Raw genomic sequence first — 19405 nt, 5'->3', positions numbered from 1 at the left:
ACTACTATCAGTGTTTTGATAATTCAGGTTAACAAAAAGAGTGCAAACGGATTCTAGGCCTTCTTAACCAGTTTACAATACGATGCAAAGATGATACCTTTATAACTGCTACATCTTGAGGTGTGGTAGATGCCAATACACAAAATTAACAATTAATTCGATTTAAGTCACCGACACAGGCAGCTTTTTCTTGCAGAACTTTAATCGACCTCTACACTCGTTCTTTCTCAATATGTTTTTTTTTTCAGATTCGTCTTAAAAACCCATTTTTGTTGACAATTTTTTAATAACGTATCTGGCATGCTCTCTCATTGTCTATTTGTATTCCTAAATATTTAATTAGCTTAACACGATTTATATTTTGGTTTCCTATTTTTACATGTCGCGGATAATCTGTATAATTTTTGTTGCTTATGATCATATATTTTGTTTTATCGATATTTAACTTGAGTCTATTATAATTCAACCAATCCATTAACACTAACGTTTCCTCATCTAATGTATCTAATATTTTATTTAAATCTTCGCCTGACAGGAGGACTAAGGCATCATCTGCAAACAGATGGATAGTGCATTTCTCTACCGCCTTTATTATGTCATTAATGTACAATACGAATAATATTGGATCTAGAACGCTTCCTTGGGGGACCCCATATTTTACATCTACTGATTCAGAAAGAATATTATCACATTTTACCCTTTGTGCTCTGTTTGTCAAATAATTTTCTATCCATTTTATTACATTTCCGTCTATTCCTAACTTTTTTAACTTTTGCAATAAAATTTTTCGGTCTATTGTTTCGAAAGCTCTACTGAAGTCTAAAAAAAGTGCAACTGTACTTTCTATTTGTTCCTTCAGATCTGTTATTACATTTTCTAGTGCTGTTTCACAGTTGTGTTTTTTTTTTTCTAAAGCCAAATTGGCGATCTTTAGATCTGTTCTCACATTTTATTGTGTAGTTTATTTAAAATAAAGAAAGTCGACATAAAACATGTACTCGTATGTGAATCATTTGTTTAAGGCTAATTTTAAACTGACCACAGTAAACATTACATTTCATTTAACCACTTGGTGTCCCTGACATTTGCTGAATTTTATTATAGGCCTACTACTTAGCAGCGTCAATACAATCATACTGTAACTTTAGTGTGATTTTACATTAATTGCAGTATTACATGTTAAAAAAAACGTGTTAATAAAATTAACAAAATAATAATAAAATAAATAAATAACATTTTGTTATATTAAAAATAATACAGAACTGATGCGGCTTCCGGTGGAATGTCCGATAACAAGTCTTTTCCGAGGAGGAAAATCACCGATTTGTGTAGATTTTTTCTTCTATTGCTGGTGGCTCTCAATCTCAAGCTACGAAGAAAGCTGTCTTCTGAATTTTATGACTGCTTCAGTTTTATTTCCAATAAAAATAACTGACTTTGGGAAAAGGTTTATGTTAATTATTTTATTTGGAACTAAAAAAAGTTCCTGTGGTACACTTCTTGGGAAAACCAGGATGACCGTGTCGAGATAACATTTTTGTATATTTAAATGGCAGCAGTTTGTATATAATCATATTTTCCGCATATTCTTGTTACTGTGCACTTCTAACGGTAAGTGTTTTTACTTCATAAGAGATTTTCTGTTTATAATTTGTTAGAGTTCGAAATTTTCCAAAACATCCATGCATAAGATTAAATATAGGGGCTGATTCATAAGATACAGAAGCATATTATTTTGTGCATTTTAGATACGATTAAATTTTGTGATGACGTGGGGGTAGTTACATTTTGGTTAGCGTTTTGCTGGCTACATGATATTCTAGAATACCTACTTCTAAAATTTCACGGCAATCGGTCCAATAGTTTCGGACATCGTCAAATAAAGTCGCTCAGCGGAGACGTGGCACAGAGACGGAAATCGAGACTTACTTTTTCATGTTCTAGAATCATGAAACGTCGAAAAACACAAAGTTTGTCATAGCATGGTAATTATCTAGTACCTAATTGTTAAACATAGAAGAATAATTAAGAAATGAAATATTAAGCTAAGCATTTCAATAGAAGATCGGTATCCAACCATTTATTTTACGTACTGCACTATTCTTTAAGGTCCTCGAATTCTTGTTTTTGAGAAGAAGATCTCGAGCTTTGTACTCTTTATTTACTGTTAAAATGTTAGAGCAGATTAACTGATGTATATAATTCACTTGCTAGTTGTCACTATGTACTAGTTACTTTTTCTGAGACACTTTTGAGTGATGTTGTTCAAAATTCTGAAATCTCCAGTTCAATATAATCAGATATATCAAATATAGCGCTTTTTTTTACTTTTTTCACATCCTAGATTCTATTAGTTTCCACTCCCACTCCATAGGAGAACATAATTAGCCCCGCCCACCCACCCTGCCTTCATTTCAGTGATTAAATTTATCCGCTCTGAATGAAATGAATGATCTTATACTCAACAGAGAAATAAAATTAGTCGTTAAAATGAGAAGAGTGCGGGTCTAGTATTTGTTAAGATAAAACTGATTTTGGCAAATGACGTACTTACCAAGAAATAGGGGGCGGGTGGGTGGGGCTAGTACTCGTTAAGATAAGACAGTTTTTGGCAGATGACATATCTTCCAGAAAAATACAGGGCGGGTGGGCGGGGGTACTACTTGCTAAATAATTCTGATATTGGCAAATGATATATCCTCCAAGACAATAGAGGGTGGATGGGCGGGACTAGCATTTCGTAAGATAAGCCTAATTTTGGCACTTCAGGCATTTTCGACCATTGTTCAACCATTTTCGAAAATTAGCGAGAGCCACTTTCTTGTAGATTTCGACATTAAGAAGTCATTTTCGGCTTCCTTTCTTTGAAAATTACTACCGTTCTTCCAAATTCGCCAACTGAAATAGATCAATTTTTGACAGTTATATTAGCAAATAGAATGACAAAAAATTTACAATTAGCGCTTTTTTTTACTTTTTTCACATCCTAGATTCTATTATTTCCCACTCCCACTCCATAGGAGAACATAATTGGCCCCGCCCACCCACCCTGCCTAATTTCATGGATTAATTTTATCCACTCTGAATGAAATGAATGATCATATACTCAACAGAGAAATAAAATTACTCGTTAAAATGAGAAGAGTGCGAGCCTAGTATTTGCTAAGATAAAACTAATTTTGGCAAATGACGTACTTACCAAGAAATAGAGGGCGGGTGGGCGGGGCTAGTACTCGATAAGATAAGACAGTTTTTGGCAGATGACATATCTTCCAGAAAAATACAGGGCGGGTGGGCGGGGGTAGTACTTGCTAAACAATTCTGATATTGGCAAATGATATATCCTCCAAGACAATAGAGGGTGGATGGGCGGGACTAGTGTTTCGTAAGATAAACCTGATTTTGGCACTTCTGGCATTTTCGACCATTATTCAATCATTTCCGAAAATTAGCGAAAGCCATTTTCTTGTAAATTTCGACATTAAGAAGTCATTTTCAGCTTCGTTTCTTTGAAAATTATTACCGTTCTTCCAAATTCCCCAACTGAGATAGATTAATTTTTGAAAGTTATATTAGCAAATAGTATGACAAAAAATTTACAATTAGCGCTTTTTTTTTACTTTTTTCACATCCTAGATTCTATTAGTTTCCACTCCCACTCCATATGAGAACATATCACCTCGGGGGTTCCGCAGGGATCAATTCTTGGGCCTTTATTTTTCATATGTTCATTAATGACGTAGTATCTAATCTGGATTTTCAATGTCTTTTATATGCTGACGACCTGAACGTATTTAGAAAAATATCATCTTATTCAGACCACCTTAAATTTCAGTCAGATTTAAGAAAAATTGAAATAAAGTGCCTCCTCATGATACACCGTCTTCTCAGTTCAGAAGCTAGAAATGAGACGTGTGATTTTATCTTTATGTTCTCTTTTTAAACTTGTAAATGGTAAAATTGATTCAGATGTGTTATTAGGAACATTGTCTTTCTTGGTATCTAGACTTAGCATCAGAAATCCAGAATGTTTCTATGTTGAATTTTCAAGAATAAACGAACATATGTTTGTATCGACTGGTACTATATGTCGTAACTATGATTTATACTGAGATCATTTTGACCTGTTCAACAGTAGTATCCACCAAATTAAAAGTTTGCGTTTATAATATTGAATTAGATTTTCTCTCTTTTTTCTTAATTCTTCCCCATTCTTATAAATGGTTTATCTGTTAGGTTGGTTAATAGTAATAATAGTAAATTTGACACATAAAGCCGATAAATGTAAACATTTTGTGAAATTATGTACACTGTTTCAGAGAGCAACAATATAAAAATATATGTCTGCTAACTCATAGAACTAATTGTTAAATTTATTGAGAGTTCTTTAAAGATCCTTTTCTTTCATCAATGTGATACCTGTCAGTTTTTACATGGATTCCATTGTTTTGTTCCCTTCGGCTTTATTTTTCTTCCGATTAATCATCAAGGGAGACAATTTTATTGGAAAACGCAAGACAGATTTTCTTTTCTTTTCCTACAGAAACTTATTGTGATGTAATCTCAAACTTTAAATAGTAATTCTGAAGTTTATATAATCACATGTTCTGTCTTTTAGTAGCTTATTAAAATTCTTCCCATAGTTAAAACAACAATTGTGGATCATTGAAAACAACGAGCACCAAGATGGAGAACATCATATTTGTGTGTGCACTTATGCTTTTCCCATCTTCTTTGGCACAAAACACCCTCAACTCACATGAAGAAATCATAGAATTCATAAATTCCAATCAATCATCGTGGACTGCCGGAGTGAATTTCGCCGGCAAAGATCTAAAAGACCTTTTACCTTTATTCAATGGTGTTCTTGGACTTCATCCTGATCCTAATTTTACGATACCACTAGTGTTCCACGACACCTCAAAAATAAAACTTCCTGCCAGTTTTGATGCTAGAACCAACTGGCCTCAGTGTGCCGATATCATAGGAAACATTCTAAACCAAGGACACTGCGGTTCCTGTTGGGTAAGTTTTCCAACTTTGTATTTTGAATTTTGATTATGGATAATTTCAGGCATTCGCTACAACGGAGGTTATGTCGGACAGACTCTGCATACAAAGCAACGGAAAAGTCAAAATGCAGTTATCTGCCGAAGACGTTGTTTCATGTTGTTCCAACTGTGGGTATCAGTGCCAAGGAGGTTATCCTGCTGCCGCTTTTCAGTACTGGAACTCGTACGGCGTTGTCTCTGGAGGAGATTATTTATCAAATTCTGTATTCTCGTGTAAGTTTGTGGGTTTTCTTCTTATAACTTCGTATTTTAGGGTTGCAAGCCGTACGGGTCATCCGAATTTAACAATGGCGTTGCAGCGAGATGTCAACAGGCATGTTCTAATCCTTCTTACAAAACTCCTTACAATTCGGACAAGCACTATGGAGCAAGTTATTACCAAATACTCGGAATAGAAACGTTAATTCAGAATGAAATTTCTACCAAAGGAGCAGTTTCGGCTGTTTTTATTGTCTATCAAGATTTTCCATATTATCAAACTGGTAAATATTGTTTTGTCTGTTTTTGTGTTCTACAACTGCAATAATTTTAGGTGTCTATTACCACACATATGGTGTAATGTTAGGTCGGCATGCAGTTAAAATTATAGGTTGGGGAACCGAAAATGGAAATCCGTACTGGTTGGTCGCTAATTCGTGGGGAAAAAATTGGGGTGGATTAGGTGGATTTTTTAAAATATACAGAGGTAACAATCAATGTGGTATCGAAGGGGGCATACTTGTGGCCGATTCAAAGGTTTATTCACCAGATCCAGTAGTTTTTCTGATGTGAATAATTCAAGACATGATCTATTTTTCTTGATTGTTTTGATTGATTCATTTATTTTTCTCACTCTTTTTGTTTTAATATCAGCATATTTATTTTGATTAGTTTTCTTTCACTGCATACGTGGAAGAATTATTAATTTGAAAAAAAAATTCTTAATTGGAACACAAGTGCTAAAATTAGGTATAAGTGTGAAACTTAGTTTTATACTAACAGAGTTTACTAGTACATTATAGTTTATTATATTATAATAACTTGAATACAGAATACCCAGTACATAATACTACCTTGTTATGATTTACCCTAACAATATGTTGTCTGGACTTACGGTGTTCTACATTTGAAGAAAACATGATTCAGATAGTAAATGAGCGCTTTGATCAGGGCAGTTATTCCGTCTCCGGTGCAGAAGAATTGCGGCTCTTTGTGTGATCCGCTCGTCGTAGGAGAAATTGCGTCACTCGGCGTAATCAGGCCAGTGACGGTATCCGGGACGGGGATAGGATTGCATAAAAAGTTCATCCATTGAAATTATGGTCAAAAAATGGAATACATTTTGTTTTGTTTCTGCGTAATAATTTTGGTAGATACCAAAGTGCTGACTTTTGTCTTCAGAAAAATTTAATAAAATTATAATGTAACAATATTTTTGAAACCCTTTTTCAATAAGGAATTAAATATGTATTGCTGTATATCTGAGAAGAAACTGTACAAGTTGCAAATGCACTTGTCAGTTAATAGAAGGAATATTCACTACTAGTGAACATTTACGGAATTAGAGCATTCGTGTTTATAATATTCCTGTTTCAGGTTCAGAATAATGTTGGCAAATTATAGAATAAAATTAAAGACCGAAGGGTAAATAAATACAAAAAAGGAACTAGAACAGATTATATATCTATTTTCATACTATAATAAAATGACAGGTATAGATTTTCTGGTGCAAAATATGATAGCATGCCCAGGGTTTTACACTAAACTTTACCTAACTGCAACAAAACTTTTATTGACAGTATCTAAAGCAGCTTAACTTAAATGTTATTTTAAAATACAAGTACTTCATTAATGAATTACGATTTCATTCATAAGGTAATGGAACAGGTGTCAGTGTAAATATTTGAAACAAACCTAGAGTAGTTACATTGACTCTTACTTCTAAATTAACACCAGGAGAAACCTTTTCATCTTCAGCACCCAAAGCCCCAAAAAGTGCTACGTTAAAAATATCTCCTCTCGAATTAAATATCCAGTCTTGATACGGGGATGAAGCATTTGCAGTTATAGTGACTTTATGATGGTATGCGTCAACATTTTCGGCCGTAAGGAAAAACCTAAACAAAATGTCAGAATTTGCTGAAAAAGAAAAAAACAAAAAATTACCCAGTCATTGTATTGATGATCTTGTAAGTCCCTATTCTGGTACTACATCGAAATTCAAATATTTGAAACCCGTTTACGTCATTGAGTTGTTGTAATTTAACATTTAATGGATTGCTTGCATCCAAGGCAAGATGGGGAGCAGAACTAGCAGCGATGAAGTAGTAGGCATTTTTGTAGCACTGATCTTGGCTTACGATGATACCGATTGTTAATAAAAGGAAAAAACAAATTTTTAAGCTGCAAGAAATAAGTTTATGGTGTTGGTGTCTGTGTAGGTTATTTGGTACTTACCAGTGAAGGTTCATTATCTTTGTTTGTTCAGTCTTAGAGTCAAAACTACTTTTTTAGTGCGACGCAGTGGGACGATCCTTAAGTAATGTAGTGTAGTGGATGATAAGATAAGTATTTGAAATGAGTTCTGAAAATATTATCTTAATCTTGATGAAGTTTGCACAAGCTTGAACTTTTTTCGATAAAAATTTTCTATACGTGCACTGATAAATGACAATAAACCATTCTCGAAATGAAGATATTTAACACATTATTCTTGTTTGCTCCAGGTGTAAGAATTTACGGACTTCCTTAATACTGAAGATCTACATATTATACATAGAAATATAAAATATCGGAAGCCTTTTTACTTTATAAATTGTCGAGTTAGCTTTGAGATTAAAATATTTCATTATCAATATGCGAATTTACACATTTGTTGCTATGGTTTCAACGAACTCTACCGAATATTCCACTAGTGGAAATATTATCGGATATACCACTAGTGATCTAGCGAATATTTTTAACAAATGAATGTTTTTAAAATTAACGACAAAACATATATATTTATTAAACATTAAAACTTAGAACAAAAGAGTTTAAATTAATGGTAAGTACAAAAAAGCAGAAAATATGTATGCTAATAATTATTTAGGAAAAAAGGCACATTTAGGAAATCTAACATTTTGCAGTTGGATACCACATATGCCTGTATTTTTCCATAAAGAGTAGGGGGTTAGAAACATTCCATGACATAAACTTTTTAATTTGTTTTCCTACCTGATAGGGCATAAATATGTGTTTATTGTCTTTGCAATTAGCCACTTGCTTTCGGTAAGTGGTTTGGCCCCTTCTTGAGCCGTCTTTGAGAACATTGGATTATATTTATGCGACCGGTAGGTAATCCCCTAATTTCTTCCTTGAAGAAACTGACCAAACAGTGGACACCTTCTCCATCCTTCCAAGCTAGTTCGTAAGGGACTATGAAAAAGAACTTTTTCTTCAACCCTTCAGGCGTATCTTTACCAAAAAGTTTCACAATATTGAGAAATTCAGTTTCAGCAAGAGCTGTTGCGCTGTTCGTTTGTTTTTCTGGACATGCCTGCAATTTTTTCCTCATTCCATCCCGAGCCTCTTTTGCAGGAGAAGTTGTTTTTTCCAATTTACATCCTTTTTCGCTCAAAAATTTATGGAATTGCCTCCAAACGAATTCACGTGCCGTTTTTGCGTTGTTGGGAACATTTTCTTCAACTTCTGCATTAATTTCTTCTTCAGATTTGCTACCAAATCGTTTTAGTTCAGTTGCCATAATTAAACTTGGGGAAACGTCAGAATAACAGCAGCAAATTCAGTTTTCTGTTTTACATTTTTGAATTTTTTGAACTCGCATTTGTTTGTTGACAATTTGTTGACATGGAAATCGAATTATGTCTAACTTTATTTTGAATGTGTTTAGAATCAGTTTGAATAAAAAAGAGTTGGAATAGTCTACCGAACGCCAGTCATAGTCCAAGTTGTTGTGATTTCTGGTTTTTACTTTTACTTCTTTTTATTAGAAAATTGGAAAATTAACTTTTGTTAATCATTTATTTATAATAATTATTTTTTTTTTTACATAGCAACTGTTCCAATATAAAATTAACACTCTTAATAAAATTTCATTTCCATCAACAACTCATTAACACCTTCTCCAAATTTTATTAATTGATGCTTGACATAAATTGTTCTTTCAGGTTTTCAAATTTAATGTTTCCAAGAGGTTTGGTAAATATGTCGGCGATTTGTTTTTCAGTTGAACAATACTTTATGTTTATAATACCTTCTCGCACCTTTTCATTTATAAAATGAAATCTTACATCTATGTGCTTGCTCCGTCGATTGAACTGTCCGGTTTTCACTATTGAGATTGCACTCTGATTATCAACGTACAAATCTATCTTCACTTCACCATTGGTAAGTTCATCAATTAGAGATTTGAGGTAAAGAAGTTCTTTAACACATTCTGCAGCAGATATATACTGAGCTTCTGTGCTTGAAAGTGAAACTATTGGCTGTTTCCTGGAACACCACGATATGGGTCCACCACAAAAAAATATTATGTACCCTGTTGTACTTCTGCGTGTTTCAGTGTCCCCTGCAAAATCTGAATCACAATAGGCAATCAATCTCTCACTGTTTTGGCCATCGTAGCACAGTCCATCATTTTTTGTAGATATTAAATAGCGAAACACTCTTTTTACTGTTACAATGTCTTGATTTGAAAAATTTTCCATTTTTCTACTACAGTAATTCACTGCATATGATATGTCTGGTCTGGTCTTGTTGTTTAAATATAATAAACTTCCAACAGCTTCTCTGAATGGATAATTAATTTTTACCATTTTATCTTCTGAACTTATATCTTGTTTGACCATGGGCGTAGGTACAGGTTTGGAGTTTTGCATATTAAATTTTTCTAAAGTTGCTTGTACATAATCTTGTTGTGAAACTATAACTTTTCCATTATGTTTTTGAATACTAATTCCTAAAAACCTATTAGGATTTTTTTCACTTGTCATTTCAAATTCAGTTTGAAGATTTTTCAATAACAATTTCATTTCTTCTTCACATTTGCTGATCAATAATCCGTCATCTACAAAGATTGCTAATAACTTGATCTTTTCTATATTCGTAAATAAACATTGATCACTAATCAGTGGTTTTAAACCATTCAGTTTTAAAGATGTAGTAAAACGTTCATTCCATTTCATAGGAGCTTGTTTTAGGCCATATAGCGATTTCGACAATTTACACACTTTGTTTTCAGTTTGTTCACATTTGAACCCCTCTGGTACATGCATAAAAATTTCTTCTGAAATACTTCCATACAAAAATGCTGTTTTTACGTCAAATTTGGTAACTGACATATTATACTTGGCAGCCAGTGCTAACATTATTCTTACTGAGCTTATGTTCACAACTGGACTGAATGTTTCGTTGTAATCTATTTCCTTATGTTGTTGGCACCCTCTTACTACCAACCTTGCTCTATATTTTCCATTATCTTTAACTTTGAATACCCACTTGCTTGTCAGAATGCGATGTTTGTCTACTTCATTTATATTCACGTAACTCCATGTAAGATTTTTATTCAGAGATTCTTTTTCTTCACGTATAGCCTCAAGCCATTTGTCCTTTTCTGGTCCCTTGACTGCTTCTTCATAAGTCAATAACGCTTCTTCTTCAACAAAGCTTACAATATAATCTTTAAGTTTTACAGATTGTTTTAATTTCCTTCCACTTCTTGTTTCTGCGATGCCTTCTCCTCTTCTTGATTCTGTGATGCCTTCTCCTCTTCTTGATTCTGTGATGCCTTCTCCTCTTCTTGATTCTGTGATGCCTTCTCCTCTTCTTGATTCTGTGATGCCTTCTCCTCTTCTTGATTCTGTGATGCCTTCTCCTTCTCCCAAAATTATATTTTGTACTTCTATTTGATTTGGTTTTTGTCTAATGTCTTGTTCATTTTCAGTTTCGGTTTCTGAATTTTCACCTGTATTGTTTTCTTCTAGTTCTGCATTCTGTTCCTGATTTTCTTCGTCACTTTCTATAACATTTATTTTGCTTGTTCTTCTGTAATCAGCCAAAGATTGACTACCTGGTTCATTGAAAATAACATCTCGGTGTATTTTTATTTCCTTAGATTTTTCATCCCATAAGCGGTAACCATTTGGTGTATACCCTACAAAAAGATACCTTTTACTTCTAGGGTCAAGTTTGTGTAAATTTCCCAGTGTCTTTGCATATGCTACAGAACCAAATATTTGTAATCTGGACAGATCAGGTTTCATTTTGGTCCAGTATTCTATTGGTGTTTTGTCTATTGCTTCTGTAGGACTTCGATTTAACAGATACGCTGCTACATACGCAGCTTCGCCCCAAAAATCTTTACTTAGCTTGCTGTCAAATATCATCGCTCTTGCCTTTTCCAATAAGGTTCTATTTAATCTTTCCGCTTTTCCATTTAGTTGTGGACTATGGGGTATAGAATAATCCAGAACAATGCCTTTATTTTTTGTCCAGAGTTTAAAATTCGATGACGTATATTCACCACCATTGTCACAACGTATTTTTACCACCTTTTGATTATGATGAGCTTCTGCTTCTCTAATAAAATCTTTTAAATGTTCTGATACTTCACTCTTATACTTCAATAGAAAAATTCTACAATAATGAGTATAATCATCTAACACTGTTAAAATGTATCGTTTTCCATCCCAAGTTTCAGGATCGATTGGGCCGCATACATCTGTATGTAGAATTTCTAGTGGTCTTCTTGCCCTCTGTCTCGTTGTATTAAAAGGGAGTCTTGTTTGCTTTGCTTCCATGCAGACTTCACAGAAACCCATTTGACACTTCTTTTTATTCAGTTTCATGGCTGTCGATAGATCTATTAATCTTTTTATATTCTTTGTTCCCAAATGTCCTAGCTTTCTATGCCAGTCTTTTACTGAAGTATTTTCTGCAAGATAACTCTCTTCCTTACTTTGATTTATACTAACCATATATAAACCACTTTCAATTTTTTTTCCTTCAAGTATTTTTTCATTGTTTTTCTTTATTACTACCTTTTCTTTAGTAAATGTTACTTCACCATCATTCTCTGTTATAGTATTAACCGACAGTAGATTTTTGCTTAATTCGGGTACAAAAAGTACATCATTCAGTATACATGAACTTCCTTCAACTGTTCCTTTCCCTTCTGCCTTCATTTTTTCATTCTTCTTTGCAACTTGTATGCTACTTTCGATATTTTCTAATGCTGTAAACATCACTTTCGAGTTGACCATGTGGGATGAACATCCTGAATCAACTATAAAATCTTGCGTTGTCAATCTTCTGTCTTCTGTAAGAAAGGCTATCTTCTTTTTTTCTAATGATTTTGTCTTATCTCTAAAGAAACAGTCTTGCTCTTTATGGTTTGTTTTCTTGCAAATCTTGCATTGGTTATTTGTCTTTTTGGGACAGTTATTTGCAATATGTCCAAAGCACCCACACTTAAAACATTTTACTTCGCCAGCACCCTTTTCTTTCCATTTTCGGCAAAATCTTGTATCATGCGAACTACTTTTACAATGTTTACAAAATCTCTCTGTACTTTTAAATGCAATATCTCTCTCACTTTCCTTGCTACGGTTTTCTTCGGATAGTAGTCTTGCTATCAATTTTGGTAAGGTTTTCTCATTATCTTGAGTAGATTCCCAGGCAGTCCTGAAGAAACCATAACTTTGAGGTAAAGATGACAGTATTTTTGACATTAACATGTTGTCATCAACTGTTTGATTTAGACTTTTTAATTTGTGTGCAATACTCTCTATTTTGCTAATGTGAGTAGCCATATCAGTACCTTTTCCAAATGTGTAGCTGTAGAACTCTTGCAGCAAATTACATATTTGTTCTGAAGTGCTTCTTTCAAAAATATTTTTGATTTTTTCGAACATTTCTTTGGAGGTGGTGCAGTCCATAATGTGCATCATGTACTTTTTGTCTATTGACGTCACAATTAGTTTTTGCGCTTTTGCATCATTTCTCACCCATTTAGTTTTATCTTCCTCCTTTTCCACACTAGATAGAAGTTTGTCTCCATTTACTATTCCAAACAGATCATAAGCCTTAAATGTTACTACTATTTGAAATTTCCACAACTGATACGTGGTTTCATCTTTGAGCTTTTCTATTAAATTCACCTCTTCTGTCAATGCCATTATTTTTGTTTTTTTTTCTTCTTATGTCACTGTCAAATACGTTTTCTTCCTTTTCGAGTTTTATTTCTCTCGTTAAGGTTCTAAAATTTCTTCTTCTAGCTTTACTGCCTCAGTACTTGCGAGTACTCTGGGCCCATAACCTGTTGTGATTTCTGGTTTTTACTTTTACTTCTTTTTATTAGAAAATTGGAAAATTAACTTTTGTTAATCATTTATTTATAATAATAATTTTTTTTTTTTACATAGCAACTGTTCCAATTATATTAACAAATTATAATAAATTAACACTCTTAATAAAATTTCATTTCCATCAACAACTCATTAACACAAGTTAGGTAGACTATTTTTCAAACTGGTTTCGCTCATTCACTTGTGCTAACGCACTCGTGGATTCATTTGCAAGCGCAACTGACATTCGTGACAAAAAAATAATCGACATAACTTGAACTACTCGTGATGTTACATATGAATATTTCGGTATTTAATATTAGGTTGTGAATAACGTCTATGTAGGTACCTCTGTTATATCAAAAGTTTATACCGCTCGTCCTTCGCTTCATAGTACAACATTAGTAAAATTATTAACTTATAAAGAAAAAATAAAGTCATTTCATTATATTTATTTATGCCACAATTCTATAGTATAACAAAAATCTTAAGTAAATGACAGAAAGTCAAGAGATTAATTAACTTATCTGACAGGGTGGAAAATGGAACTACTGGCCACCATATGAAATAGTTAAAAATTAACAATTAATAAAAAAAGTTACATTTTTTCGTCAATGAAAAAATATTGAGATGGTGTTCCGTTTTCTCCGGCTAGCTGCAATGTGCTTCCTGGGACGAAGTATCCATTTACTATATCTAATGTCCCTCCTCTGCTTGAAATGCGTCCATCAGCATTAAGTTGCCATTGTTGGTAAGTAGAATTTTCTAATTTATTTAGAGAAATCGGTCCATCAGTGCCCTCTAACACCAGTCTAAAAGGTGGTATATATTTTTTAGTTTTACATAAATAATAGTACTTCCTACCCGGTTGAGGCATGCACAATGTAAAATATTCCCGGCACTCGAGAAGCGCAAACAAATGTAAACTGCTGGTCAGCTGATCCATCAAATACTTGAAGAGTTAAAATGGTTGTGGAAGCATCTATAGTAAAGCCTGAATATCGATGTTTAATGTAGTAAATTTGATCACCTTGGCAACTACTTAGGGCTGATTTGAAAGTTGCCAAAAGGATTAGAGCTAGTATGCTGCTGAAACAACAAAGAATGTAAATTTTTTATAAATAAACACCTACCTACGAATATAACATACTAGTAACAGATGTGATAATGTCCCATGATTTTTCTACTGCACGACAACACAAACCAGTCAAAATAAATCTGTTAACTGTTATTTATATTGTGTCCATTTCGGAGTTCGAGTATTTTGTTTGTCACTTTATTTATCATATTAAAAATAATTAATTGAGGAATCTTTTCTTTGAAATAATCTACATCAGATTATCTTACTTAAATTTTTAAGTTCGAGTATTTTGTTGTGAGTTTAGTCGTCTGGCTAAATATACTAAATACATACTAAATTTCAATGAAATCTGATAAATCGTTCCGAAAATATTTAACAACCCTGTACGTATCAACCGCTCAGGATGTTTTTACATAAGAGTGAGCCATGGAATTTTTTCTTCACGTTGGATAAACTGATTCATTGACAAAACGATTTGTCTGTCAGTGCGTGAGATTGACGTTCACTTGAAACTGATACATTTCAGACTCCTCTCATTAACTTTAAAATGCCGAAAATTATTTAGTCACAACAAAAATTTCAATAAAAGGGTGCTATCTGCAAATGAAAAAAGGATAATCCCCAACTCAAGCTTGAAGAGTTAACGATGAGAATAGATAACATATTGTCACGAAGTAACCCATACGCCGCCCCGGTGCGATGCCTTTTCTAGTATGTACGGCAATGAGCGGTGGTGACTCATTATCGGTGATGGCGGCGTTCGAATAGAAAAAGTCTGGAAGCCATGCCGGAAGTCTTGATGGCAGACTCCAGAACAACCTCGAAGGCGGCGGACTCGAACCCTCTAGAAGAACGCATGGCGGTTTAAATAGGGACCACCGTCGGGAACGGGCAGTCAGTCAGTGAGAGAATTAGAGTCTAGTCTACTCCAACCAGTCGATTATGGATGTTATGGGCTTAGTGGGACTCCCTACGTGTCGAGATTGGATTACTTAAGCGAGCTTGGGAGAGTTCAGTTACCACCATGCAGTTGGTGGTTCCGGCTACCAGAATCAGGGAAGTATTTCGAGAAATACACAATGGGGGTTCTGGTACTCATTTTGGAATCCATAAGACATTTTCTAAAGTTAGGGGGAGATTTTACTGGGTCCGTTGCCGAGCTGGTGCAACAATACAACGTCGGTGACCGAGGACGGGAATAAGTACATAATGGTGGTCAGCGATTACTTCAGCAAATGGCCCGAACCTTATGCCATACCGAACCAAGAAGCCATGACGGTTGCAAAAATGCTGCTGACAATTGGATTAGCAAGTTTAGGGTCCCAGTGTAAATACATTCGGGCCAAGGTAGAAACTTCGAGTCAAACCTATTCCAAAGATTACTAAAGTCTTGGGAATACGGAAGGCACGGACTACGCTGTTGCACCCACAGTCAGATGGAATGATAGAACGGTTCAACCGTACCGTGAAAGAACATACTTCGAAGGTGGTGGTCAAATATCAGAATGATTGGGATCGACATCTTCCACTGTTCCTACTAGATTATCGTTCAGCTGTCCATGGCACGACGAGTCAGACACCGGCGCGCATAGTTTTCGGAAGTTGAACTTCGTCTCCCTTGTGACATCTTGTTCGACTTTCCCAGTGAACAACCAGTGAACAACCAAAGGGGGTCATAGATTACGTCGATGACTTGAAGGAGAAGCTGCTGAGCGTTCACGAAACTCTGTACCAAAAGATCCAGGTGGCGAGTGACTGAGTGAAAACACGCTACGACCTAATGGTAATTCAGTAGGATTCCAGGCAGGGGATTTGGTATGGCTTTATAATCCCTGAAGAAGAAAATGCCGTTGCCCAAATTTGTCACCAGACTGGTAAGGTTCGTATACCATCGTGACGAGAATCAACGATGTCGTTTATAGAATTCGATGAGGGTTGAAGACGAAAATGAAGATCGTTCATTTAGATCGCCTCATGAAGTACAACAGTGACACCGTTGACGTTTCTAATCGGGGCTATCAGAACTAAGAAGGGGGCAGTGTTACGAAATAAACCCATACGCCGCCCCGGTACGATGCCTATAGGTTCTAGTCTGTACGGCAATGATGACTCAGTGTCGGTGACGTTGGCCGAAGACAAGCCTGGAAGCGAAAGTAGCGAATGTGTGCTCCAGACAAGTCTAGAAACGGTCAGGATGGCAGAGCATATAGGTTTAAACAGAGGCCACAGTTGAGAACGAGGATTATTCATTCGAGTCGCGTCTAGCTGGTGTCGAGAAAATCCTGTCAAGTTGCGCCGGAATTATTTTGTGCATAATCGCTCTGTAATTAGTCGCGTAAATTCGAATTACTAAGAACTGTTGAGTTTAACCCATGCCGATTTTAACACCGATCAACGTAACAGTATATACAGCCTGTTATTGAAAGGTACGTACAAAATAAAATCGGCAATTGGTTTCGAAGTATAGGTGCTAAAAGTTAAAAAAAAGTTCAGGTAAAAGTGTTCTCCTTGTAGAGATAAAAATTATTAAAATTTACGTCCAAATTCGTTGTGCGCCTCTGATAAAAAGATCATCTTTCGTTTCTATAGCAACCTTTAGTCTTGACAAAAGTTTTATTGTTACAGTTGCTGGGATTTACTAAAATAAATTAATTTTACCTATTTATCCTTCAGTAGCGTCTAAAAAGGTTGGATAAGGGTTAATCTTCCCCTTATAATTTTGATAACACAAAATAAGTTTTTCCGACTTCTTAGACTTCGCGAAGAACTGTCCATTTTGTTGTACATACCTTTCAATAACACCCTATAGAATAGGTCGCATCTGCCTTAAAATTATCTTAATTGATTGTGATGATTTTTTTTTATTCGTCGTGAGCCAAGAAGGCGGAGCTTAACTGCGAAATCTTTTTTCTCTACGAGAAATTAAAAACATGTTATTAACTATCGTGTTGTTCAAAGAATACTATGTACATTAAGAAAAAAACAAAGCCAAATATTAAGGCCTACCCATATCCGCTACGATCTCAATTCTCAATTGTGATCATGATTATGTGATTCGTTGTCAGATCAAGGGGCGGTGTTTAATTGCAAGATCCATATTTGTCTAAAAGAATTTACCATTTGAAACATGTTTTAAGACTACGTATATTAAGAAAAAAGGCAAAATATAAGCCCCGCCCACCCGCCCTATCTCAATTATGATGACATTTTTTAAATCATTGAGAGCCAAAGGAGCGGAATTTTATTGCAAAATCCTTATTATTTCTCTACAAGAAATTACCATGTGAGACATGTTTTTGAGTATCGTGTTATTCAAAAAATACTATGTACCTATATTAAGAAAAAATTAAAGTCAAAGATTTCCTTACAAAAATTTACCATTTTAAACGTGTTTAAAGTTTCTAAGAATAAAAAAGATCATCACAATTGAGATAGGGTGGGTGGGCGGAGTTTTTATTTTGTCTTTGTTTCTTAATATACATAGTATTCTTTGAACAACACGATACTAAAGAACATGTTTTTAATTTCTTGTAAAGAAATAAGAATTTTGCAGTTAAGGTCTGCCCCCTTGGTTCACTGCGAATAAAAAAAATCATCACAATTGAGATAGGGCGGATGGGCGGGCTTACATTTTGCTTTTTACTTCCCGAGCGTAAGCAAAGGAAGTATTGTAATCGAGTCCGTCGGCCGACTCTCTACTTTTACGTTTTCTCGATCTTTCATGACCCCTAGAAGACGAAGAAATAGGTCTCCCATTTCCGTCTGTCTGTCCGTCTGTCCGTCTGTCCGTCTGTCCGTCTGTCCGTCTGTCCGTCTGTCCGTCTGTCCGTCTGTCCGTCTGTTGTCACGGATTTTTATTAGACAGATAATCTCCGAAAGTACTCGACCGATTGTTGTGAAATTTTGTACTTATATTAAGAATATCATGTAGATGGTAAAACGCTAACCAAAATTTGTCGAATCATCCCCACCACTAAAGCGATGACGTCACTTCAAAATTGTACATAGTAAATGGGTTTTCAATTGTATAAAATAACATAGTCCTACACATGTAGTTTACAACTCTGAATCGACTTTTCACCCGAAACGTCCAGATTTTTGGAAAAAAAATCAAAATTATAAAACAACATTTTGAAATTTAATTTTTAATCTGCTAACCAGAATGCTTTGAAATGTTGCAGATGTTTTAAGGCTATAAAGAGCATCATAAATCTTTAGTCAAAAAATATTTGCTTATCCCCTCCAAAAACTTGATGACGTCAGCTAAAAAGTTTGTGGAATAAATCATATCTAAAATGTACAAAATATGATGAGTCTGTACTTGTGAACTATCACTCCATTAATATTTTTTGGATTTGCATATACAGGGTGACTCAAAAAAATTAATGAATGCGTAAATATATTTTATTGATTTAATCAGGAACTACAAAACCGAATGCTCTGAAATCTTGCAGATGTTTTAAGGTCATAAAGAGCATAATAAATGTTTAGTCAAAATATATTTGCTTATCCCCTCCAAAAACTTGATGACGTCAGCTCGAAAGTTTGCCGAATAAATCATATCTAAAATGTACAAAATATGATGAGCCTGTACTTGTCATTTATCACTCCATTCATATTTTTTGGATTTGCATATACAGAGTGACTCAAAAAAATTAATGAATGCGTAAATTTATTTTATTGATTTAATCAGGAACTACAAAACCGAATGCTTTGAAATCTTGCAGATGTTTTAAGGTTATAAAGAGCATAATAAATTTTTAGTCAAAATATATTTGGTTATCTTCTACAAAAAACTGATGACGTCAGCTCAAAAGTTTTCCGAATAAATCGCATCTAAAATGTACAAAATATGATGAGTCTGTACTTGTGATTTATCATTCCATTCATATTTTTGGATTTGCATATGCAGGGTGACTCAAAAAAAT

The 19405-nt window shown here is 34.5% G+C and overlaps 3 protein-coding genes across 4 annotated transcripts; 1 reads left to right on the top strand and 2 right to left on the bottom strand.

Moving 5' to 3' along the window:
• Positions 1-1516: 1516 nt before the first annotated feature.
• LOC135123414 (cathepsin B-like cysteine proteinase 4) lies at positions 1517-6120 on the top strand. Its single transcript, XM_064048046.1, has 5 exons — positions 1517-1611; positions 4644-5025; positions 5075-5275; positions 5326-5554; positions 5605-6120. The coding sequence occupies exons 2-5, from the start codon at positions 4687-4689 to the stop codon at positions 5841-5843; spliced, it is 1008 nt and encodes a 335-aa protein (XP_063904116.1). The 5' UTR covers positions 1517-1611; positions 4644-4686; the 3' UTR covers positions 5844-6120.
• A 598-nt stretch (positions 6121-6718) lies between these two features.
• Positions 6719-7596, bottom strand: LOC135123011 (uncharacterized). Its single transcript, XM_064047508.1, has 3 exons — positions 7509-7596; positions 7218-7454; positions 6719-7168 (listed from the first exon to the last, which is right to left on the bottom strand). The coding sequence occupies exons 1-3, from the start codon at positions 7520-7522 to the stop codon at positions 6916-6918; spliced, it is 504 nt and encodes a 167-aa protein (XP_063903578.1). The 5' UTR covers positions 7523-7596; the 3' UTR covers positions 6719-6915.
• Positions 7597-13832: 6236 nt separating this feature from the next.
• LOC135123010 (uncharacterized) lies at positions 13833-14636 on the bottom strand. Of its 2 annotated transcripts, none has more exons than XR_010279516.1 (3): positions 14547-14636; positions 14261-14482; positions 13833-14208 (listed from the first exon to the last, which is right to left on the bottom strand). XR_010279516.1 is itself a non-coding variant. In XM_064047507.1 (3 exons), exons 1-3 carry the CDS (start codon positions 14570-14572, stop codon positions 13995-13997), a joined length of 465 nt encoding a protein of 154 aa, XP_063903577.1. In that variant the 5' UTR covers positions 14573-14636; the 3' UTR covers positions 13833-13994. The 2 variants fall into 2 exon arrangements, 1 of the variants encoding a protein (XP_063903577.1); XM_064047507.1 differs by having other exon boundaries at positions 14261-14485.
• Positions 14637-19405: the final 4769 nt, after the last annotated feature.

This window comes from Zophobas morio, unplaced genomic scaffold, assembly GCF_036711695.1.
Source record: "Zophobas morio isolate AGI-343-1 ecotype UQ-CSIRO unplaced genomic scaffold, CSIRO_AGI_Zmor_V1 ptg000006l, whole genome shotgun sequence".
Classification (NCBI taxonomy): Eukaryota; Metazoa; Arthropoda; class Insecta; order Coleoptera; family Tenebrionidae; genus Zophobas; species Zophobas morio.
This window is presented reverse-complemented; position numbering and strand designations above follow the sequence as displayed.